The sequence below is a fragment of the Mytilus galloprovincialis genome, chromosome 13 (genome assembly GCF_965363235.1).
Source record: "Mytilus galloprovincialis chromosome 13, xbMytGall1.hap1.1, whole genome shotgun sequence".
Lineage (NCBI taxonomy): Eukaryota > Metazoa > Mollusca > Bivalvia > Mytilida > Mytilidae > Mytilus > Mytilus galloprovincialis.
Genome location: NC_134850.1, coordinates 3,967,624 through 3,993,315, shown reverse-complemented (window position 1 = coordinate 3,993,315; position 25,692 = coordinate 3,967,624). Strand labels below are relative to the sequence as shown.

Here is a 25,692-nt window from a genome sequence, read left to right as displayed (position 1 = left end):
AGACTTCAATTAGTTGTTAGACCAAGATGCATGTGATTCATTGAGACAAATATCCACCAAAAATTCTAAAGAACAAGGTGTAAACTTATCTAAGGCTTAACCTATAATAGGACCTTCAACAATAAACAGAACTCTTACTGTTGAGAAAGCTGTACCAAATACTGGGTAATACACTGTGAAAGTATTCAAAGGAAAAACTAAAGATTAATTTGATTCTAGTTAATTTATATATATAGCAGATAAATAAAACAAAACAATAATGACTGGCAACAACCAACTACAAGGGAGCTAACATTTGATTTTTATGGGGGGGGGGGGGGGGGCTAGGATGAAAAATTTTGTCCTGAATTTTTTTTTAGCTGTAATCTCTGTCCTGCCTTTTTATTTTTCACTCTGTTCGGTCCTGCCTTTTTTTTACCTAAATTGTCGTCCTGACTTCTTTTTTTTGCAAGTGTCTCGTCCTGCCTTTTTTTTTTAACTCAAAACTCCTGTCCTGCCTTTTTTCAAATTTCATCCTAGTATAATGATGGAAAATTGATAATGCTAAATAAACTGATAAATAAAATTGCGGGAGCAATTTTTTTCGAACAACAGGGATATATAATGATGGAAAATTGCATGTTGTAAAAATAAAATAAATATGAAACTAAGTTATTAAATCAGAAGATAAATTCTTACTTTAAAATTTATTTGAAAATAGTTTATACTTTAACAATTTACATACCTGGTGAATAAAATACAATGATGTTTCAATTATTTATTCCAAACAGCTATCTACATTGAAGTGTGATATGTGATGTTGGGAGGTTGCGGTCTTCCCTTTTTAACCCCAACATCACGTGCTGATTGGAATTATTTTATTCACCTATGAAATTTAAGCATCAATTTTGAATTTTCTAAAGTTACTTTTTATTGGTCAAATATTCTCTTTTTATGTTATAGATTTATATGATTGACATATATATTATATTTCATTTAGTTACGTAAAAGCAATTAAAGGATTATCAAAACCTTTACTTACTTTACAGAATTATTTAGTGGACTATAGAAACACTTTAGGTTTATTTTCCTACGGCAAATTACAAACATTTTTATTCTTTTAAAAAGATGACAGTTTATTTAATTTATTTCTCAACGTCAGATTAATAGCTATGATCAAAAGAAATCTAGAAATGAGATTAACTATATTATTTATAAAAAGACGAAACTATTTATAACTTAATCTTACATCACCTACTTTGTCTTAGAGCTTAAGCAATGCAATATAATTCCATTTTATTTATTTATTAGTTTATTTATCTAAGTTTACTTTATTTTATTTTATTTTTACAACATGCAATTTTCCATCATTATATATCCCTGTTGTTCGAAAAAAATTGCTCCCGCAATTTTATTTATCAGTTTATTTAGCATTATCAATTTTTCATACATTTTATTGTTTTAAGTAAATGATGATTTAAATCTCATATTTTAAAGCGTTATTCATAGGACAAGATTTTTAAAAGGTTTTTTTTTCTTTCTTGAAGATGGATTCAATTTATTTTCTTTCAACGGTGTTGATTTATTTAACAGGCATAATGGTGTTCTATTTTTATTTTTTCATATTTAAGCAGTTTTTATCCTCTATGTATTTAATCAAATTACTAGGTGATAAGCCCACATTCTTGATAGTTTGCTCGAACTCCAAATCTACCTCGGTGTCATACCCATTTTTCGGCGTATGCTCGTTTTCTTTGGTAGTTTGCTCCGACTCCAAATTCTATCGTGAGTCATACCCTCAAAGTACATGACTTAAATACTTGTTTTATTAACTACTACTTTACTGCTTTAGTTCTTATTTTAGACAAGTTTTAAACAAAGTGTATGATTACTCTACAACATTTTGATTACCTAATAAGTTTTTCAATTTATATCAAAATTAATCTTTAAGAATTATTCATGTTAGCTTAAGTCACGTTTTTATATGGATGGCGAATCCATACATAGCATTAATTTTAAGGGTGTCATGAATACCCAAAAATTCTTACGACTCAAACAACCTTTATTTCTCTTAAAGGGAAATTTACATATTAATTTCAACTTAAAATTAAAATAATCGCTGCAGCACCCAATGCCAAAATTTTCACATTTAATTAACTTTTCTATACAGATGTTTCATTTATGTACTTTTATCTTTTGTAAGTTAAAATTTGAGGCATTATTTTATGGTTCTCATCTAAACAGAGGCATTTCTTTTAATCCTTCACAGTTTAATGAATATTAACCGCCTGAACTTCAACTTCCAAATAATATTACATTTTAAATTCTTCAATATTCTATTTCATATTTTCATGTACGAATCTTTGTACTTTCATTATTTATCAACGACCATTACATTATTTGCCTTTTTTGTTTTCTTTCAAACTGATTGGTTTTCTCAACCATTTATTTATTCATTTTATTTATTTTTATTAACTTATATTTTCCATAATTTTTTTTTTTTTTTTATAGCGGTTTTTTTTTAACCGCTGCTCAGTCCTCATTTATATACAAAAGGATTTTGCAAATCAACGTTTGCCCATTAAGTAAAAGGAATTTAGATTCACCTTAATAATTACGCCTTTAACTTACTTTGTTTATTATTATTGCTCTACTGTAACTTATTAATCTCAAAAGTTTCTTACAAAGCATGTATGTCCTATCTTACAGACCTATTCATTAATTAAAACATAATTACTTTTCTTTACGTAAACTCACATAATTGAAACATCATTGTATTTTATTCACCAGCGCCAGGCCTCGAAAGTACAAGTGTCCGAGATGAGGGACACGCCAGAAGAAGGCATAACATAGACCTGAATATGAGTGAGCTGGTATTCCCCAGATTCTCCGAAAGAAGCTAGAATCCCCGTGTAGATAAAAGCGAGCGAGAATAGTCCCCAAGAAAAAGATGGCAATCCCCCGATATTTAAGTATTATTAACGTTGTGTAGGGAAAGGGGAGACAACCTAACTGAGCAGCGATCCTTCCCCCTTTTCCTGCATTACACTAGCCCCCCATAAAAATCAAATGGTAGCTCCCTAAGCTAATGTCTTTTGAACAGATACATATTGGGGGCCATGGCGGGGAATACAGAATAAAGAATAATAGATGAAAAGTGCAGAAAGCAATCAGTATAATGAATTGAGAAAAATATGCCATAAAAATAAATAAAAGAGCATAATGAGGTGATGAAAAAGAAAGGATAGAAGAGAAAAATTGCCAGAAAGATAAAGAATAATGAAATGAATAAACCCTATCCAGACATTAATAGAGAATGTGAGGGGTATACATGGTTTTGAACACCCGTCCTATTAAAATTGAGAATGGAAATGGGGAATGTGCCAAAGAGACAACAACCCGACCATAGAAAAAAACAACAGCAGAAGGTCACCAACAGGTCTTCAATGTAGCGAGAAATTCCTGCACCCGGAGGCGTCCTTCAGCTGGCCCATAAACAAAGATATATATCTTCATTTAAATTGGAAAATTGGAGAACAGTATTATTTTAAAATCAATCTGTAAAAATCATTTAGAAATGGCTAGACATAATATCATTGATACTAAAAAGAACACATGAACCGAAAAATGTTAGTTTTTATTTTCTGTGTTATGTTATTTTTATATGAATATCAGTGAAAGTCAGATGACTTATAGTTCTACAATTCCCCAATAGCTTCACGTCAAGATAATAAAAGATCACAATTTTACCGAACAAAGGATTTTATTATCACAAAATGACAATCGAATTGCTCAAATTATCGTTCGATTCAAATTAAAATTTGGTATGACGTACGGATTACGGTAGTAAATAAATGTTAAAGTAACCTCATTATTACTTTTCCAATAATTCTCTTATTTAATGGACACCAGTGGTTCTGTAAATTCCCACATTTAAATGATATAACTTGCAGTTCTCTTTGTTTGTGATTAATTTTTGCGGTAAAAACAGGCGCCATTAAATTGACATCAACCACGTTGAACTTTGTTTTAATGATTTTTAGTTTTGTTTATTGTTAAAATGTTATTAAGCATACCAAATGAAACCAATTCATTAGCATATTGTTGGCTTTAAATTACACCCGGAAATCATAGACGTGTCGCACTAACTAACTGTACAGTAAAGCTATAATCTGCATTTTTAACATGAAATATGGTTTCATTGTGTCTTAATTTGTGTTACAAACCTGATCGTGCATTTTTCATTGTTATTCAACGCAAAATAATTATTTAAAATACTTGGGACGATCCAATTTCAAATAGGATTTCTTTTGTTTACTTATTGTACCTCGAACTTATTAACCCGGTGTAGGTCTTTAAGTTGCAGGTTCAATTTACTAAAAGTTAATCGTGCATGACTAATTAGACACGCCGTCTTAAATTTAAGGGGTCCATAATAGGAAAGGAAAAAAAAATACCATCAAAGTGCTTTTGGTTAATTTTAAAATATCCTCGGTCAATAATCAGACGGTATTTGAGTGGAAACACAAACCTGTCCGAAACAGGGAAATGCTGGCTGCAATAGGAATTTATTTACAAAGTTTGTCCATATTTCATCAAATTTAAGTGGGCTTTATTGATCGTAAATTCATGTCGTTTTGTTTTTTGGCGTCCGTGGAGAAAAAAGGGGGGTGGGCTAATAGCTTAACTTACGATTTTGATCATGTTTCAACTTTATTCTAGTACAGCATACGTTTTACCTCTAGCAAACTCTATATATTAGTTATGTGTCAGTCATTTGCTTCAGGTCGAACCACTTTGCATCTTGTCGTGAATATGCGTGATATATTTGCCACTGGACATTACGAGAGCAATTAATATATCAGCTTCATTTAGTGATGAATAATCATTAGTTCTCAGTTGATAATTGTCTAAAAAACGCTTTCCATTTTTTGTGTATTTAATTTTTATTTCTATTTGATTTTTTAAGCGTACATTTTAGAATTTCTTTCGACATTTTTCTCTTTGAATTTATTTTGTTGTTAAAATTTAGTAACCGGCGTAGTCCACATCAGGAGTTACATTGTATCCAGCCAAACAAGGAGGAGGGGATCAGAACAGAAAAAAATTTCCTTTGAGTACATACAATAACTCATATATTAAAACGTAAAACAACGGCAGTCTCGTATAGGTGGCAATATTTGCTGTGTCAATTTTATATATATATATATCTGGTATAGTTGTCATAAAAGCAAAATCGGAAGAAAAAAGTTTCGGTTTTGTTATTTAAAGGTTTTTTTTACGTATAATTGACCTTGCAAAAGGCGCAAAAGATGTTTTAACATCACCCATGCGACTTTTTGAAGATCCAGGTGACCTTTGTTGGTTTTTTTTTTAGAAATTTCAATCGTAGATCGTATTTCCCCGTCAACGATTTATTCAAGTGGTTCTTTAACATAGATAGCGTGAAACTCACTACACCAGGCATCGAATAAACAACATTTTTATTTCGACCAAACATGGCTGCATATTTTATACATCCGAACAGCTAAACGGCCGCACCCAATTTTAGCAAAGATATACAGTCGGAAGGGAGAAATCCAGAGATGTCAATATTTCTATTGCCAATCAATCTTTTGGTTTTGAAAACGCACATAAAGGTATACATCAATACGACAGCAACCCAACGACACGCATAAATATCAACATTAAGAGTCAACATACAGACTTTTGTAATAGCAAGAAGAATATACATGCTATATAGAACAAAAAAGCCCAAAACCGCAACATGACTAAATAATACGGAGTTGAGTTTTAAGACAAGTGTTTGGTTGAGAAGTTTCCCATGCCCCTTTTTAATTTCAATCGGTGAAAATTATAGAAGGTGTAATAAATCCGTAGAAGAAAAACACTTCACTGTATAGTAACGGTAAAATAAATAATGATTATGGATGACGTCCAGTGACAAATTAAATGAATTTTCAGGACAAAAACATGTAATGGAAATATAATATGAAAATTAACCCTGCTTTGCACTAGACCGACATACTGAGGCGGAATTTTTAACGTGTAAGTTCACAAACTATCAGTTCGGAGGGAAACAAGTCACCCGTCGTTTGACCCGGTCAGGATTCGGACCAAAGTCCTCCCGCTCTCGATGCGAACATACTCTCACGAGACCAACCAGGAGAGCAGTCGCAAAGAATATCAAACCAAAACCTCCAGCATAATAAACAATACAGTTTCACAGAATTGTCATGGTTACTAATGCGAGCTAAAAGTAATTAACTTAAATTAGATGCGTTAAATGATATCGGAAACTACACGTAAATAACGATGGCCCACATCAGAGTAGATTTAGAGGATCATCGCTCTCTGCAAATTAAAAACCCTTGCTTTAATTTTTTTAGGGGTCCCACTCTGGCGAGCTGTTGCAAGGCTAAATGTCGATCCTTTTAAATCTACCCTCATTTTCCAGTGGTATTACAAGTTTACGTCCAACCTTACTGTCGACCGACTATTGCAAGTCCTACCTATTGTATTTAAAATTAATGTTTTCTCGTCATGAACATTTGCCACTGGACGTGATGCAAACAACTATGAATCAACTTCAAAAATGATTCCATGTGAAAAGTACACGATCTTGTTAAACGCTGTAATATCCATTTAAATCACTGAATAATAGTTCAAACATTTTTTTGTTATTTTGTGCAATTAACCACAAGACTGAACAATTATTTTTCTTTTAAATACTTCTTAACCATGGTTCTTTAAATCAATATCTACCGTTTTGTCATTATTTATAATATATGATTATGTCAGGCGATTATAAAACTAAGAAAGATAAAATGTTTTTTTCAACGTGTTTATGCTTCATCTATAGCCGTGAAAAGGAAATGACGGACGACTTAAATAAAAGTGTTTGTTCTCATATAATACTCATAAAAAAAAGTAAATAAATAAATGGGGTTTGCCACATCTCTGGAGTAGCAACTCTCAAATACTTTTTTATTTAACAAATAATACCTGTATGACTATTTCAATAGTTTATTTTACAATGCTATATGTAAAATAATGTATGTTGTATCAATTATATATGTTATGTGTATATGCCCCCCCCCCCCCCGGGGGGACCTAATTTGGAAAATAAAATTTATCTTATCTTATCTAATACTTTGTAATTCAATTAAAGAATTATGAAACTTTCTCATCTACATTGTATACCCGTTTTGATCGAGCCACTCCAACCTACATATCTTGCTGCTAAAGTTGTTACATTTAGGGTTATTCAATACAATAGTATGCATTGAAGTTTACAGGCGTAGTTTTTTATTTTAAAATATTAAAATGATATTTATAAATTAATTGGACTGAACAGACAACACTGATTATTTCGCATTTGCATGTAACGTAGTTTAGGAAAGTTACAGAATCGACATAGGCGGATCGAGGGGGGCCTGGCTGTCTTTCGTGGGAAAAATTTGGTTGATTATATAGGGATTCACTGAAGCATGACTGGATCGAGCCCCCTTAGGTTAGTCAGCGGCTACCCCCCCCCCCCCCCTTTTTTATGAAAAGTTCTGGATCCGCCACTGATCAAAATATCTGAATATGTGCAGGAACTTATGCATCTAATAACTTATTGTTGGAAGACTTTATATTTACTTACAGTTTTCATTTGGTCTGGTCATTACGAATCTGTATCATGATTTCTGACAAATTAAAAACATTAAATATATATAACAAGACATTTTTGTACAGAACATTCATTGGTCAGTTGTAAATGAGGTCTGTATAGGGTTTTGTATAGGGTTTTGATTTGTTCATTTATAAAATGAAAAATAGTAATTTAGAAAAGTTGGATTTCAAAAATATAAATTTATCCCTTAAGGCAATCATACGACAACTTCTTTTTTTTATATCATGCAGGACAGCAAAATGTGTCACTACAATCAAATTAGATCAATGAAATTCATTAATTTATTTAGGCCGTTTTAAGGAATTAAAAGTATAAACAGGAAACCAAAGAAAAAATTAGTTATTCTCAGAACCAAGTTTGCATGTACAAATGTCTTATCCGGCTGTACAGAAATATAGCAGAATACCAGGTTAATACTTATAAGGATCCCTTTCAATCATAAACCTGCACGCGATGCTTACTTATATCACGCAATGTTGCGTAACATAAAAATAAGATGTGTTACATGAATAATTGCCAATGAGACATCTATCCCCCAGAGTCCAAATGACATAGTAATTAACAACTATAGAGAACCGTACAGAATTCAACCATGCGCAAAACCAATGCCGCATAGACAGCAAGAAAATGCCCCGAAGTGACATATGTAAACCTTAAGCCTTCCAATTGATATTTTATCGTGTGTTTTTCTATGTTGTGATGTTATACTATTGTTTCAGAAAAAGGGAGAAGGTTTGATACCATTAAAACGTTAATCCCGCTGCAAATGTTTGCACCTGTCCTAAGTCAGGAATCTGATGTACAGTAGTTGTCGTTTGTTTATGTAGTTTATACGTGTTTATCGTTTCTCGTTTTTTATAAAGATTAGACCGTTGGTTTTCCCGTTTGTCAATGAATGGTTTTACACTAGTAATTTTGGGGCCCTTTATAGATTATTGTTCGGTGTGAGCCATGGCTCCGTGTTGAAGGCCGTACATTGACCTATAATGGTTTACTTTTTAAATTGTTATTTGAATGGAGAGTTTTCTCATTGGCACTCACACCACACCTTCCTTAAACGAGTTTGTCCTACTGTTAACTATCAAATATCACATCGCTAGGAAATATGTAACGATATGAGTTGTGGCGCTAATGGACACATTTTCAGCAAACAGATACCTTACGTTGCCATATATAAACATACATAATTATATACTAGACAAGTACATGTACAAATAAACCCAAAAAACTTGATTTGAAAAATTATATATCGTATAGGCAAAACTAATTTTTATTCCATGTGTTTATGTTACTATAACCATAGTATTGTGCATGTTATGGACATGTTTTGCAGAAATGATACGATCTAAATGGAACCTTTTGCACTTGGGTTCATATAAACGTAGACTTTTTATTGCTTTAAGACATGGCAGACGATATATCTTTTTTCATAATTACGTAGGTTCTGTACTAAAAAAGATACAAGACAAATAATCAATCGAAAGTTATAATTAAAGATAATGTCTTAAAATGGACAATTTTCTGTATTTATAAAGCAATCAAAGAAGCATCATTTTCGTCATACACATGTCATTGGAAGGGCATAGTACTATGATCACGCCATCCACATGTGGGAGAAATGGAAGATATCGTGTTCTTTTTCATAACACCAAAATGTTCTTTCAATTTACAGACAGAATTTGCCGAAGGTTGGGTGTTGTCTCCGGGTATTCCGTCTTCCTCCGCCTATTGATTTGATTTTATAACATTTCTTAAATATTTTAGATTTTCTGTTTTTTTTTTTTTTTTCAGGTGATGCCGAATCCTAACGTGTACCTGAAACGTTATTCTAACTCCTATGCAGAAAGATACAAAAAAGGACGACAAAGACAGAGACCTTCCAAAGAGAAATCGAGCAGACGACTACATGGTTCGGAAGAGGATCTTGTTAAAACTGGAAGTGAGGACGGGGATGATCTGGATATAGAAAAACAAATAGAACTTGCTAGAAAAGCAAGACCTAAACGAGCTGAAAGACAAAATCAAATCATGAAAGAGGAATTAATTTATACGAAACAGCGGAACAATTACGCTATGAACAATAAAGAGAATAAAGAGGAATTTTATAGACCGCGGAATAGAACCGCAGAAGAACCAAAGCATGTATATAAAAATTCATTATCGCCAGTGTCAAATAAAAGTTTTCCATTGCGGGGTGTTCCAATGCAACCTTATGTGTACCCTCCTAGTTCAAAAAATGGAGGTGTTCCAATGCAACCTTTTGTGTACCCTCCTAGTGCCAAAAATGGAGATGTTCCAATGCAACCTTATGTGTACCCTCCAAGTGCCACAAATGGAGAAATTCACTTCTCGCCAAAATTTTTCAATATGTATCAGGTGCAAGAAAACATACACGAAAACGAACCTCAAGAAACAACTTTCGTTAAAAACGAGGAGATTGAAGAAGTGAGAAATGGTGCTAAAAGTTATGAACAAATGAGAGAAGAAGCTAGAAGCAAAAGAATTTCAATTTTAACCCGTGCTGAAAAATTAGTAGAAAATATATCACGGAGTGATCAGTGTTCGACTGATGACGAAATCAAAATTGACAAGCCAAAACATCGACGTAAGAAACATATCAAAAGGGAAGAGAAAAGCCGAACGGAGGCGAAATTTATTCAAACAAAAGATATTTCATCTTCAAGTGACGAGGATAAATATGTTTTAGTTAAGACAACTGTGTCACCAGAACCACCAGAAAATGTTAATCTGGAGCTTCCAAGATTTATACAGCCAAGTGAATATCAGTCAAATGTCTCGCTGCACTCGAATGAAAAAGTAAGTTTCTTTTACTTTGTTTGTAATTATATGAAGTTGCACTGGTGATATTCCTTCAAATCAAAAGTCCCATTAATCTTATGCCAAATACGTCCAATACATTGCCGTAATGTTTAGCAAATGTTTTTTTCTGGTTCCACGCCGATGTACTTAGTTACGGAATTATTGCAACAAAGCATCAGCATATATATTTCCTCTTGTACATACCCGTAGCCCAGGGGGGGGGGGGGGTTTCGGGGGGTTCGGACGAACCCCCCCCCCCCCTTGAAAACAAATAAGCACTGTTAAAGTCGATGTTCTGTTCGAATTGTGACTGTTAAAGTCGAGTTTGTTAGTCCAACGAACCCCCCTTTGGAAATTCCTGGCTACGGGTCTGTTGTACATATAATACCTCGGTATTTACATTGATGTTATGTAATATCATTTACTTTTTTTTTTCCTGTCGAAGGTCGGTGGTTTTCTCCTGTTACTCCGCCAATAAAATCTGACCACCACGATATAGCCAAAAGTATTGAAAATGAATGTTATGTCCATCTAGCCATCACTCAATCAATTGATCATTTGTATAAAATTCCCATATATTTTTATTGCAGTCGACGCAATACCATGCCAAAATAAGAACTAAACAAACATACAATGATAACATAAGTTAAACACCAGTCTAAGGAACGCTACAAAAGCAAGCGAAATATTGAGCAACAGGAACCCCATTTAGACTCTCTGAATGTGTACGCAGATCTTGCTCTATATATGGTACCAGTCGTGTTCAACATTGCAGGTACATGCGTTTACCATGCTCAAATAAGAACTAAACAAATACACAATGAGAACATAAGCTAAACACCAGTCTAAGGAACGCTACAAAAGCAAGCGAAATATTAAGCAACACGAACCCCATTTAGACTCTCTGGATGTGTACGCAGATCCTGCTCTATATATGGTACCAGTCGTGTTCAACATTGCAGGTACATGCGTTTACCATGCTCAAATAAGAACTAAACAAATACACAATGAGAACATAAGTTAAACACCAGTCTACGGAACGCTACAAAAGCAAGCGAAATATTGAGCAACAGGAACCCCATTTAGACTCTCTGAATGTGTACGCAGATCTTGCTCTATATATGGTACCAGTCGTGTTCAACATTGCAGGTACATGCGTTTACCATGCTCAAATAAGAACTAAACAAATACACAATGAGAACATAAGCTAAACACCAGTCTAAGGAACGCTACAAAAGCAAGCGAAATATTAAGCAACACGAACCCCATTTAGACTCTCTGAATGTGTACGCAGATCTTGCTCTATATATGGTACCAGTCGTGTTCAACATGGCAGGTACATACGTTTACAATTTGCCACTTGTCAATCAAAGAACAATTCAATTAATCAAAGAAAGGCGAAGGATACCAATGGGACATTCAAACTCATAAGTTGAAAATAAACTGACATTTAAAAAAAAAAATGACCATAAGACAAACATTAGCACACAAACCACACCATGGAAAACTAAAGACCGATCAATACGAATCCCACCAAAAATTGCTAAGTAAATTATTTAACTTAATGAAGTATTATATTGTCAGTATAATAATTCCATGATTATTGTACAGATAAACTACAACTAGTAACTATAGGCACTCATTAGACAATATATTTACAAACGAGATTCGTTTTACTTCAGAAATCCGTAATTTCTCAATATGTGACCGATTCAGATTTGCCTATTGAGGTATGTATACTACATGGAGTGTTGTTTGGTTTGATAAGTAGCAGGTGTAGATGTATTTAGAATGTGTAGATACTATTAGTTTATTCTTACCCCACTCCCCTTTTGTTTTTGTACCAACACAAAAGCAACCAAGCTTAACCTCAGTATTTTATTCGACGTTTTTTCCATTTTTTTTTTATATCAAACAAAATCGCCAAATAAATAATTTTGATGTCACACTATCTTATGATATATTTAATCATAATAATCTTGATATCGAGCTATAGTGACTGTCGTGTTCGTTCCCATCTAAGATATAATATGATATCTGTTTCTGCGATGCGCAGTTCTAGAATTGTTCTTTTTCATCCCTCTCTCGTCTTTTTTTCTTTCTTTGGAATTGTGAAAGAAATGTGATATATTTTGACCTGGAAATGTTTGTCTTTATGTAATATTGCTTGTCTGTTTTCAAAAGGTATGTCAAATATTTGATCGGAACAAATTATAATAAGTTAGTTCAAGATAATAAGTGGGTACACGAGTACAAAAAGAGTAACATAATTTTATTGTTTTATTTTAAAAGTTCATCATAATTCATGATCGCTGAATGTAAACTTTACATATTATTTATATGTAAAGTACATGTACGCAGTACATTTGACCAGAACTTTAAAACTGACCACTGCAGATGTATGATTTTATAGAAATTTTTCATTACAAAGCTGTTTCATTGAAAAACAAAATATTGTAAAATTGCGCTTTAAAGCGCTGGGATATAGATTATTTTTTTCTCACTCATTAGCGTCTAACACAAGTCCGTTTTCTGATCATAATTATCAACAAATAAAATAAGCTGAACTTTGTCATTTTTGGAGTATGATCTTGCATAAGAGGTTCAAAGCGTAACATATACCTACATGTATGTACTCCCATGCTCAACTTTGTATATTTTAGAATAGAACTGTGCATCTATGGAGACATTATTTGTGTCTCCCAGACACAATAATATCTCAAAGAAAGACTTACATTGACTCTGTTATAATATAGTTATTTAAGAGTGGATTGCGGGGCATCATTTTGCCTAGTTTTTGTTGTCTTTTATTATTTGTTTTCTCGTTTTTAAATACTTTGACTTTGTAATAAACGCTCGTGGCGAGGTATTCAATCTTCGATCTTTTAAACTGGTTTCTCGTTTTCATGCTGACGCTTCGTGTTCTATCCAGCATCTCTATAAAAAAAAAATCTGCCCAGGCCCTCATATAGCCAATGTCACGAATAATTGAACCCGCTTCTTGACCGCTCTAACCGCAAATTTTACATAACTTTGATAGAGAATTCTCAATATGTGACCGATTCAGATTTGCCTATTGAGGTATGTATACTACATGGAGTGTTGTTTGGTTTGATAAGTAGCAGGTGTAGATGTATTTAGAATGTGTAGATACTATTAGTTTATTCTTACCCCACTCCCCTTTTGTTTTTGTACCAACACAAAAGCAACCAAGCTTAACCTCAGTATTTTATTCGACGTTTTTTCCATTTTTTTTTATATCAAACAAAATCGCCAAATAAATAATTTTGATGTCACACTATCTTATGATATATTTAATCATAATAATCTTGATATCGAGCTATAGTGACTGTCGTGTTCGTTCCCATCTAAGATATAATATGATATCTGTTTCTGCGATGCGCAGTTCTAGAATTGTTCTTTTTCATCCCTCTCTCGTCTTTTTTTCTTTCTTTGGAATTGTGAAAGAAATGTGATAGATTTTGACCTGGAAATGTTTGTCTTTATGTAATATTGCTTGTCTGTTTTCAAAAGGTATGTCAAATATTTGATCGGAACAAATTATAATAAGTTAGTTCAAGATAATAAGTGGGTACACGAGTACAAAAAGAGTAACATAATTTTATTGTTTTATTTTAAAAGTTCATCATAATTCATGATCGCTGAATGTAAACTTTACATATTATTTATATGTAAAGTACATGTACGCAGTACATTTGACCAGAACTTTAAAACTGACCACTGCAGATGTATGATTTTATAGAAATTTTTCATTACAAAGCTGTTTCATTGAAAAACAAAATATTGTAAAATTGCGCTTTAAAGCGCTGGGATATAGATTATTTTTTTCTCACTCATTAGCGTCTAACACAAGTCCGTTTTCTGATCATAATTATCAACAAATAAAATAAGCTGAACTTTGTCATTTTTGGAGTATGATCTTGCATAAGAGGTTCAAAGCGTAACATATACCTACATGTATGTACTCCCATGCTCAACTTTGTATATTTTAGAATAGAACTGTGCATCTATGGAGACATTATTTGTGTCTCCCAGACACAATAATATCTCAAAGAAAGACTTACATTGACTCTGTTATAATATAGTTATTTAAGAGTGGATTGCGGGGCATCATTTTGCCTAGTTTTTGTTGTCTTTTATTATTTGTTTTCTCGTTTTTAAATACTTTGACTTTGTAATAAACGCTCGTGGCGAGGTATTCAATCTTCGATCTTTTAAACTGGTTTCTCGTTTTCATGCTGACGCTTCGTGTTCTATCCAGCATCTCTATAAAAAAAAAATCTGCCCAGGCCCTCATATAGCCAATGTCACGAATAATTGAACCCGCTTCTTGACCGCTCTAACCGCAAATTTTACATAACTTTGATAGAGAATTCTCAATATGTGACCGATTCAGATTTGCCTATTGAGGTATGTATACTACATGGAGTGTTGTTTGGTTTGATAAGTAGCAGGTGTAGATGTATTTAGAATGTGTAGATACTATTAGTTTATTCTTACCCCACTCCCCTTTTGTTTTTGTACCAACACAAAAGCAACCAAGCTTAACCTCAGTATTTTATTCGACGTTTTTTCCATTTTTTTTTATATCAAACAAAATCGCCAAATAAATAATTTTGATGTCACACTATCTTATGATATATTTAATCATAATAATCTTGATATCGAGCTATAGTGACTGTCGTGTTCGTTCCCATCTAAGATATAATATGATATCTGTTTCTGCGATGCGCAGTTCTAGAATTGTTCTTTTTCATCCCTCTCTCGTCTTTTTTTCTTTCTTTGGAATTGTGAAAGAAATGTGATAGATTTTGACCTGGAAATGTTTGTCTTTATGTAATATTGCTTGTCTGTTTTCGTGGCGAGGTATTCAATCTTCGATCTTTTAAACTGGTTTCTCGTTTTCATGCTGACGCTTCGTGTTCTATCCAGCATCTCTATAAAAAAAATCTGCCCAGGCCCTCATATAGCCAATGTCACGAATAATTGAACCCGCTTCTTGCCCGCTCTAACCGCAAATTTTACATAACTTTGATAGAGAATTGCCAAATTCCAAATTGTATGATTAAAAATTCACATCTAATTCAACTTTTCTCTGATACAATGTATATATTTCTTTTCAAACATTTATAGTTCTACAATAGCATTGTTTGCACGATAGCATGGTACTAGTTTAAACCCCTTAACAGTACTCTACGTTTTGTGTGCCCGTTGTATTATAAAGGTTGTCGAAATAACAATAAATACCATTGTTATATTAAGGTTATTTGACTTACTTCAGCACTTCCTGTCCCGTAAAGATTTGTTTCACGTATCTTGAATGTCTTATAGAAATGTGAATAATTCACCTCAAACTCAAAACCGGAAGCTTCTTATTTGCTCAACAAGTACCTTAATAATCTAACATCTATTAAACTTTTCCCTAACATCTAAAATTGTCATTTATTAAATATTTTAACTAAGAATGGCCGATAAGTTTTGATGGAATATCACGAAAATAGGATTTTAAAGCGAAAAAGATGTGAATTTGAATATTATTCCATGAGACAGTCGTAGAATCAATACTTCTTGTGACCAAATAGAGGGAAAATGAAAAATAAAATCGGCCATAGCAAAACGAAAACAGACAATACAAATGCTACAACAAAAGATGCAGAAACAACCACTGACAATAATATGCCACAATCCGATTCTAAAGACAAAGAATTGCAAATTGAAAGTGCAACAGCTAGCCAGATGAAAAATGTAAAAGACAATTCAAAACTGAAGAAAGAAAGGAAAAAAACTGTTAAAGCCGTGGATAAATATCAACCAAATGAATATCAAGTATTGCATTGTGGAGAATACTTAGTAAGGGTGTTAAAGGGAGGTAGAGATAAACGCAGATCAGCAGAACGTAGAATTGGCGTAAAAAAATTGCCGCGCAGTATAAAAGATCAAATATTAGTTGAAAAAGAGGCTGTACCCTCTATTGAAAAGGGCGATGATACCGATGTGCATGGTACAATAAACCAAATAGCTACAAACCATAGTGTTAATCTAACTATAGGAAATACCAATGGCGGCGAAAATGGAGTAAATGTTTCTAATAAACAAACTAAATTGAAGAACAAGAAAAGTAAGGAACAGAAAAATAGTTCACACACTAAATCAAACGTAGAAAACGATGACTCGCAAATAGTGATGAACAATATCGATAAATCTTTTAATCTAAAGAATAAGAAACATACAAAGATTAAGAATAGTACAACAGACAGTGGAATAAATGTAAAAAGTAGTAGGAAAATCGGAAGTAACGAAACTAGACCCGAAGAAGGAAAGACAAAATTGTCTCTTACAAATTTAGAAAGGGTAATTAACAAAGCAATTTCGGAGCAAAATACTGATTCCAAATCCAACAGAAAAGTATCAAATGAAGAGCTTTTGAATGACATTCTTCAAGATCCTACAACACCGGCAGTATATAAAAAACGAATTTTACAAGCACTGAATGAAAAATATCTCGGATTAAAACAGTTTCAAAATTTTTCGTCCGCGAATCATCGTAAAACTTTTCTTACAGATGAAACCGATATTACGCCAATGTGGCAGAGTACCTACAATGTAAAATCTCCACCAATGAAAAGTGACAACTCTTGGATTAGGACACAGTCACGTCGGCAGATATCTAGAGGTCTATCAATATCACGTAACAAAATAAACCGACCGCTGCCACGAATTGTTTGTCAAAGTAATAAAACTCCAAGAGAATTGAGAGTACCACCGACTTTCAGAAGACCTTCTACATTCGGACACAGCAAGATGTCGAAAAGCACACAAACTAATTTGTTGATACTAGACAGGAGACACACTTTTACAAGAACTCCGACGTTCAGTGGTACACAGCTGAATAGTTCCTTTGCAGAACTTCCGGTGTCTAAATTTTCTACGGCAAATCGATATGTATATCATCGGCCTAATGGTAATGTTTTTGCTAGTAATGAAATTAATAACAATTTACAAAGCAATGATTGGAATGTGTATGATTGCGTCGAAGATAATGAAATTGATTACAACCAAAAACGAATACCAATTGGCAATGCGTTTTCCTCTCAGAGAAAGACATATAATAATTTGAACTCAGCTAGGCCGAAACATATCGGGCCTTCAAGAATTTCCGACGCATGGATAAAATCCGACCGATATGAGGACGAAAGGGAAATTTTATGGCGTACACGACAGGTTGGTTTTTAGTCTCATCTTGATTTGCACGTACATGTAGGATCTTCATTCAAAGGGAGACAACTTAAAATAATATTTAGGCATATTACTTTGAAAAAAAGAGTTATATATTAACATCCTTTTAATAATTGAACGTTCGTAAAAGAATTCATCTGCCTATGTAATAAACTCAAATATATATGCCAACGGGAAATCTTTTTATAGATTATACGCTTCCAGACTTATAATGATTTTTAGATAAAATAACAAAATGAAATACTTATGTTAAATTCATTCAAAGATCTTAAATGTTTGTTCAGTGGAACCATTCTTTGGGAAAGCACACCTCGTGAAATAAAGAATTTAATATTAAAATTGAATCTTTGGTGGTTTATGCTTTAATCATTCACAATTTTTATAGACTCAGGTTGAATTATCGCTTACGAAGTTGTAAAAATATTTAATTATTTGAAGATTGATTGTTGCCTTCTAGATGTCTTTAGATGATATTTTGAGAATTGGTTATTCTCTCAATGACGTAAACCTCAGCCTCATCTCTTTATATTTCTAATAGTTATACCTTTAACTAGGTTGGGCGCTCATAAACATGTTTAAGTCCACCATAAATGTGCATGTTCCAAGTCATATAATGCAGCAAATTAGTTTTTCTTTTGGGTTGTTGTCCGTCATTCTTATTTTTTGTTTATTGTTTTGTCATGCATCTTTTTGTTTAATTGTTTCATATTTTGTCATGTCGGGGCCTTTTATAGCTGACTATACGGTATGTGTTTCGCTCATTGTTGAAAGCCATTTAAATTCACAAAAGGGTGCGGGAATTTCTCGCTAAATTGAAGACCTGTTGGTGACCCTCTGCTGTTGTTTTTTATTGGTCGGGTAGTTGTCTCTTTGACACATTCCCCATTTCCATTCTCAATTTTATTCATACATCGGCGAGTCATTGTGACATATGATATACACCCCCCTTGTACCTGTAATTGTCGGAACATGTTATTATTGCTCCTTGGTTCCGTTTCGTCATCCCTATCGCTTCCATATTTTTAACACAAACAATTTTATGTGGTACATGCACATGTATCCTCACTTAGTGTAAGCTTTATTGAACGAGATTGAACACCATAAATTCCCACGTCATTGAATTAATCTTAAAAATTAAGAAGTGACTATTTTTTTTTTATGTCCCTTGCTTTTTATGTTTTGAGTTTTGATCATGCCTGATGAAGAAGATTCCATAAATGTTTATACACCAGATATAGTGTATTTTGTTGTATTCGCGTTTTATCGTCATAACAAAATGTAATTCAGCACCAAATAGTTGTATATGTTATTCAATAGTTGCGAAATTCAACTCTTTAACACGTTTGAAAATGAAATTAAGATTTAGTTTTGATAGCAAAGAAATCAATGCTTTTTTTGGATAACATTGAATGTCTAACTCAAGGCAAACTAAATGACCTTACGAACTAGAATGGTATTTATTGTACCATGTTTATCATGATTAGTATACAATATAACTGTCGTATTGTTTTACTATTATTCAATGGAAGAAAGTATACTACATTTTATTAGTATATTAACACTTTCGTATTTCCCCAAGATGGCAGTAAATTCAGCTATTGCCTGATATTATTTTGATTCTCGGGACATTTCTATGGAGATTTGTACATTTGTTTCTTAATTAACTTTGGAGTTCTTTGTGATTAAATATTAATGATACCAATATTATAAGGCGTTCTGTAAATAAACATTGGTAGGATTGTTCAACTATTCTTGAGAAAAATAGTCGTAAAATCAGAGAAGAAAGAGATAGCTGAAATTTAAGCGGCTAAAAATGTACGGAAATCATTCTCATTATTTGAAATCCGGATAAAAGTTTTAAATTTGTTCTAAAAAAAGGGCAAGGTGAAAATGTATTCATATTCCAATAATGACACAGACAGGAGATTCTCATATGCAAGTTCAGTGCACAGTTTTAAGAGAAACCAGTCACAATCAAGTTTGATTTCGTCAAAAGATACTCGTAGACTCTCTACAGTTAGAGGTATGAAAAGACCTCTTCAACAAGTTAAACAAAACTATGAACTGAATGAAATTGCGGATACGGAATGTGAAAAATTGTCGGCTGAGTCACTATCTGGAGATTCTATTCCGGAATCTGCGAGTAAGATGATTCCTGATACTAAAAAAATACCAGGAAACTATAATACAGAAATAGGACTGGTATGTTTAATAGTGTATTTTCAAAAACAAAAGAACAAATATCAAGTAAAGAATTTGGTTTTGAAAGGTTTTTTTTTGTCCTAGCTAAATCTTTTATGTTATTTTAAGTTTTCATATTTGTAACTAATGTTTTTGTTTTGTTCTTGAGTTCTATCACTTATTTAAAGATACATTCTGCCAATACAAGTAGAATTTTTTTTCAAATTATTGCAAACCCGTTGACTCTAAAATTAATGAAGAATAAAGAGATATTTATTTACACAAACATCCAAATAATAACCTGATTTTTATTTATCTTTCAAAAGATGAAAGAATATGGTCACATGTACTATACAAAACAAGTCAACAAGTAAATAGAAAAATCCTTTTGTAAAACAAATATCCTAAGAAATAAGAATAGGGCTCCTTGAGTTATTTGCTTGATGTTTTATTTGAGTTATTTGCTGTTTGTTTAATTGGATTTTGAACTTGTATTTGTCACAAACTTATTTAGTTTGAATTGAATTGAATTGTTAAAACTGTGTTCTAATACGCAACGTGTGCTTTATTCTAACCTTTTATTTTTTTATGTGGATACACTATTCTCACCAGTCTTTGCTATTAACTTTTTATAGCTGCACGTATTGGAGAAGAATCAAATAACAATTTTAAAGTCTTTGATTGGACCATGTCGGGTTCGAACCATGACCAATCGCCCTCGAGGTGTACACGCTTCCACTAGACCTCAGAGGCAAGTTCTAAAAGTAAAGATTCTTTATTTGACGGCATTATTCAATTCTTACATACATACTTCATGGGATAAGATCACATCTCTCGCTATGTTTTATTTCAGTTACATAAAAAAGGGTACCCATATTCATTGCTTGGTATTTTCTATAAACCAGAAGCAAGTATTTCACGAATATCATAAAATAGTTCAACCAAAAATAAATCTGCTGATAAAAACGGCAGTAATGATTGGCGGGAACTTTGGATCCCAACTCGAGTAATAGGGCATTTACGACAGAGCAGAGTTTTTCTTTCGACAGGTTATTTACGGACCTCCAAATAAGTTAAAATTGAAAAAGTAATCAGTAAAAAGAAAGATAAACTAAATTATTTTTTTAAGAAAAATGTTTTATATATATTAAGTTATAATGTAAAATACATTATTTTGAAAAAATCACCCCCCCCCCCACAAAAAAAGGTATGCGCCAAAAACAAGCTAAAATTTAAAACTATCCACCCCCCCCCCCCCTTCCCCCCAAAAAAAATATCCTAAAAACGGGCACAGGACGTTTGCGCATTTTTACCTGTAAAACGATAGGACATTTGCGCTTTCAATTTTGATTCACCTGTATTAAATTGACCGGACATTTGCGCTTTCAATTTTGATTCACCTGTATTAAATTGACCGGACATTTGCGCTTTTTACCTATAGTCGACTACCTGTAATATTAATGACTTATATTTGTCATTAGTTAGTTCACATTTACACAGTCTTGAACATGGATTTTAAAGTTATAGAGACTAGAAAAGAAAAAAAATGTATATGTCTTGATGGATTTTTATATCGTTTCGACCAAACCCTAAAAATTGGAGACCTTTCATGGAGATGTACCGTGAAAAATTGTAATGCAAGAATTAAAAACGGACAATAGGACTTCTAATATTTTGAGTCAGAAAACTAATCATAATCATCAACAATGCGACGACAGAAAAATTGAGCGTCATCAGCTATGAGTGTATGCAAAACAAAAGGCGCTGACGACCGCACACAGAGACCATAAAAAATCATTCGTGCTGGATTGAAAGATGTTGGTGAGGATTCTTTACATCCTAAGGATCTGAAGTGTGTTTCAAAGGCAATGTATAGAGTGAGAAGAAAATCCCAACCGAATTTGCCTAAGAAATTTTTATGGACGGAACATTTAAATTTTGCCCGAAATTTTTTAAGCAGCTCTATACCATTCATGGATTTAAAAGTGGAACTATTTTCCCCTTGTATTTATTCTGTTGACTGGGAAGTCTGAAGAAATATATCATCATTGTTTTACCAAGCTAGTTGAAGTTTGTGATAATAGAAATTTGACTTTGAAACCTAAGACGGTCCCAAGCCCGGATAAAAGAGAAGGGAAGTCATACAATGTAGATATATATAAAAAAAAAGCGCAAACGTCCTATGTAAAAAGCGCAAATGTCCATTTTTAAAAAGCGCATAGAAACATAGAAACATAGAAAAAAGCAAAACAAAACAACAACAAAATAATAAAAAAAAACCCACAAAAACACTGTTAATTTAGTTTATTTCGATCAACCATTCAAGTCGTTATCAGAAATTCGATTTGTATAGTCACGTTGTGCTGCTGCTTAATAGAAACCCAAACCGTAATAAAAACCGCATAGTATTATTATAACTTGTATGCCGACTTTGTTGATCCATATTAAAATTATAAATAATGAATAATTTCAAAACAACTGGGAAAATGAAAATGGATTCATCTAGAACATTTTGAAACTTGGAATTCGTTTATTTTTATTAAAATAATTTAAAAAACGACAATGTAAAATAACATTACAATAAAAGACAAGGATTATCGAGAGTTCTAGATATTATTATGAAAGTATGCATAAAAGGAGTATTCGATCAGATTATGAAGTTCGGTACGGACCCCTACCATTGGACTATTTTGAATCCGAAGATTTGGTAGATTATAAGGGTTTAGATTCGGCAGATTATGAGGGTCTATATGGCCCAACAGTGACCTCGGACTATGATATATCTTATGAAAGAAGGAGACCGTATTATTTCTCAACTTCACGAGGAGATTATATCTCTCCTGTAAGCACAGATGACTCGGTTATACCTAACTTGTATAGAAAAAGGTATATGGTTTTACCAAATATTAGGGTAAGCATTAAACAGTATAATTTATTTTGCTTTTACTTGTTCTTTTTTTTTTTGTTAGCTATTTCATGATAGATATAATTATAATGTAAATAGACCCTTCTGAATGGATAGTTTTTAGTACGTCCTCGAGAGTATTTTTTTAAAACTTTTTATAGATATTGTAAAAGGGGGGTACTATGAGACAAAAGTTGGGACCCTCATTCAGAAGATATTACCAGAAGTGGCATTTTTCATATCTTAATATTTTTTAAGTCGTTTAGGGTACTGTAAATTAAGAAATTATTTCGATGTTTTTATTATTGTGAAAATGCGACAGGATAGTAATCGCAATAATTTAAACTCGCATTATTTTTTTTTATAGGAATTAAAACAGGATTTTCTCAATATCGCAAAAAATTAAAATCGCATTCTAGTCTAAATTGAACAAATCGCTATTATAAATGCACACAATAATTTCTAAATTTAAAGTATTTAAAATTATTGGCGGATCATTTTTAATAGTCTCTTAGTCTATTGTGTTCACAGTTTATTTTTCTAGATTCTACATGATAAAGACCACTTGTTGACACTTCAGATTTCTTGTGTTGTTTTGGTTAGTGCCATACTAGCGTATTCGCCAAATTTGCTTGTATTCATTAAGCATTGTTAAGTGTCATATGCATACTCGTAATACTGTTTTATGATATGTCTCGTCTTAAAGTTTTCAGTTATTTACTTTTCCGTTGAAATCATTAAACGTTAAATATAAAACAAAATACCAATAAATCTTATATAAAAATTTGGTAGACCATTTTTCACTGCAGTCTTGTTAACATTTAATATTGATATGATAAAATAGTTGAGTTGATTTGAATATATGTATTGGTTCTGTAACGGGATAGCTTCCCTTAGATACTCCCCGGTGTAGATACTTAGTCAGTCATAAGCGGTTGAGCTAAGGAAGTACTTGTTAAGCTTAGTCGGTTAACACGCTGCCCTTAATCACAGAGATCCCGGGTTCGAGTCCCGATGGAAGCAAGCAATTTTGTAATAACATTCATGCTCTCCGGTTACAGTTCCCATAGATTTTTTTTATGTGAAAACTCAGTTAATACTTTATTGAAAAGCACTTTACGCCCATATGGACCAATGGCTTAAAACATTATACATAATATACAGTTTACATAAAACAATGAAAATAAACAATGGACACACTTTGAACTATAATTTGTCCTTTTTTTTAAATCAATATATATATATATATATATAAGAGATTCAAATTATATCAAGGACTCCCTGCCCTCAGTCTTAGTGACTTTTTTAAAAAGGAGCCTAATTTGCAAGTGTCCTGTTTTGTTTCAGGATTGAGAATATGTTTTAATTTATCTATATCATTTAAGTTATTATATTTATTTTCATTTAAAAATTCTTTTCTTAATTGTTCATTTATTTTACATTTAAAAAAGAAATGAAACTCATCATCTAGTACATCACAATGTGTACATAGTCTTAAATCTCTGGGAATTTTCCTGTATCTTCCAGTTTCTATTAATAAGCAGTGGTCACTTATTCGAAATTTAGAAATTAGTTGTCTATATTCAAAGTTTTGAGAAAGTAGGTATGGTTCAAAGTTATAGCTTTTCTTTATTTTTTTAAAAAGTTGGAGTTTGCTATTCTCTTGTAAATTTAAAATTTTATCATTATATAAATTTTCATAGGAGTTTTCTAGATTTTGTTTGTATATTAGCCTATTATTTTTATCCTTATTTTGGTTAACAATTTCTAAATCATTTTGACTTCTGACATGATTTACATAGGAGTACCAAGAATAAATACCTGCATTATGTAAAGTTTTTGCCAAATTTAGTGTCTCTTTTAGTAAGGGACTAGTCTCTTCCCTTAATAGTCTATCATGAAAAAGAAGAGTTTGTCTTTTTATAAAGCAATCAATAGGGTAGCTGCCTAATTCAGATCGAGCAGCTATATTGCAAGAGCATTTTTTTACTCCTAAAGTTAACTTATTAAATTTATTTAGTACTTTATCAGGTGGACTTTTGTCAATGAAATTTAGAGTATCTACTTTTTTGTTATTTTTATCTCCTTTAATTGAAGCTTTATAAAAGGATGAGTATGCATCCATATACCATATTTCACTGTTATAAGTTAATATTGGTCTGACGAGAGAGTTAAATAAATGGTTTGACAAATTAACAGGAGTCTGATGAATCGAATTACAATATGTTTTTATAGAATACATTACTTTCATAGATTTTTTGGCTAATTCTTGTGCTGAATGAATAAGATTTCCATTCTGACTAATGATATTACCAAGAAATTTAAACTTTTCCATTTGCTCTAATTTATCACCATTATAATTAAAAGAATGGTTAAGATTTTTCCTATTGTTACTTGTGCTTAAAATCATAGTTTTAGTTTTTTTACAATTTACAGTTAACTGCCATTTATCACAGTATTGAGACAAATGGTTTAAACTTGACTGAAGACCCTCTTTAGTTTCAGACATTATCAAAATATCATCAGCAAATAGGAGGCTTCCAATATTTGTCTGTTCTATTTTCAAGGGATCACAGTCATCCTGTTTAAAAATTTGAGGTAGATCATTTATGAAAATATTGAATAGGGTGGGACTTAAAGAATCCCCTTGTCTTACCCCTCTAGTTACTTCAAACCAGTTAGTGAGTTTATTATTAATCTTTATTGAAGATTTAGTGGTTGAATACATATTTTTTATTACTTGATACATTTTACTGCCGATACCCTGGGACAAAATTTTATATAATAAAGCTGTTCTCCAAATGGAGTCAAATGCTTTACGTAAGTCAACAAAACAAATATATAATGGTTTCTTTTTTAAATTTAAATATTT

The 25,692-nt window shown here is 32.3% G+C and overlaps 1 protein-coding gene across 4 annotated transcripts in view; it reads left to right on the top strand.

Annotated features, from left to right (window-relative positions):
- Window positions 1–25,692, top strand: part of LOC143057683 (echinoderm microtubule-associated protein-like 2) — a 75,877-nt gene that overhangs the window by 23,922 nt on the left and 26,263 nt on the right. For 2 of the 4 annotated variants that reach the window (XM_076231039.1, XM_076231038.1), the window contains exon 2: window positions 9,449–10,474. In XM_076231039.1, coding sequence (XP_076087154.1) covers window positions 9,449–10,474 — 1,026 coding nt within the window. Of the gene's footprint in view, window positions 1–9,448; window positions 10,475–15,969; window positions 17,720–19,409; window positions 19,937–25,692 lie in introns of those variants that run through there. The other 2 variants (XM_076231037.1, XM_076231040.1) reach the window with 2 other exon arrangements.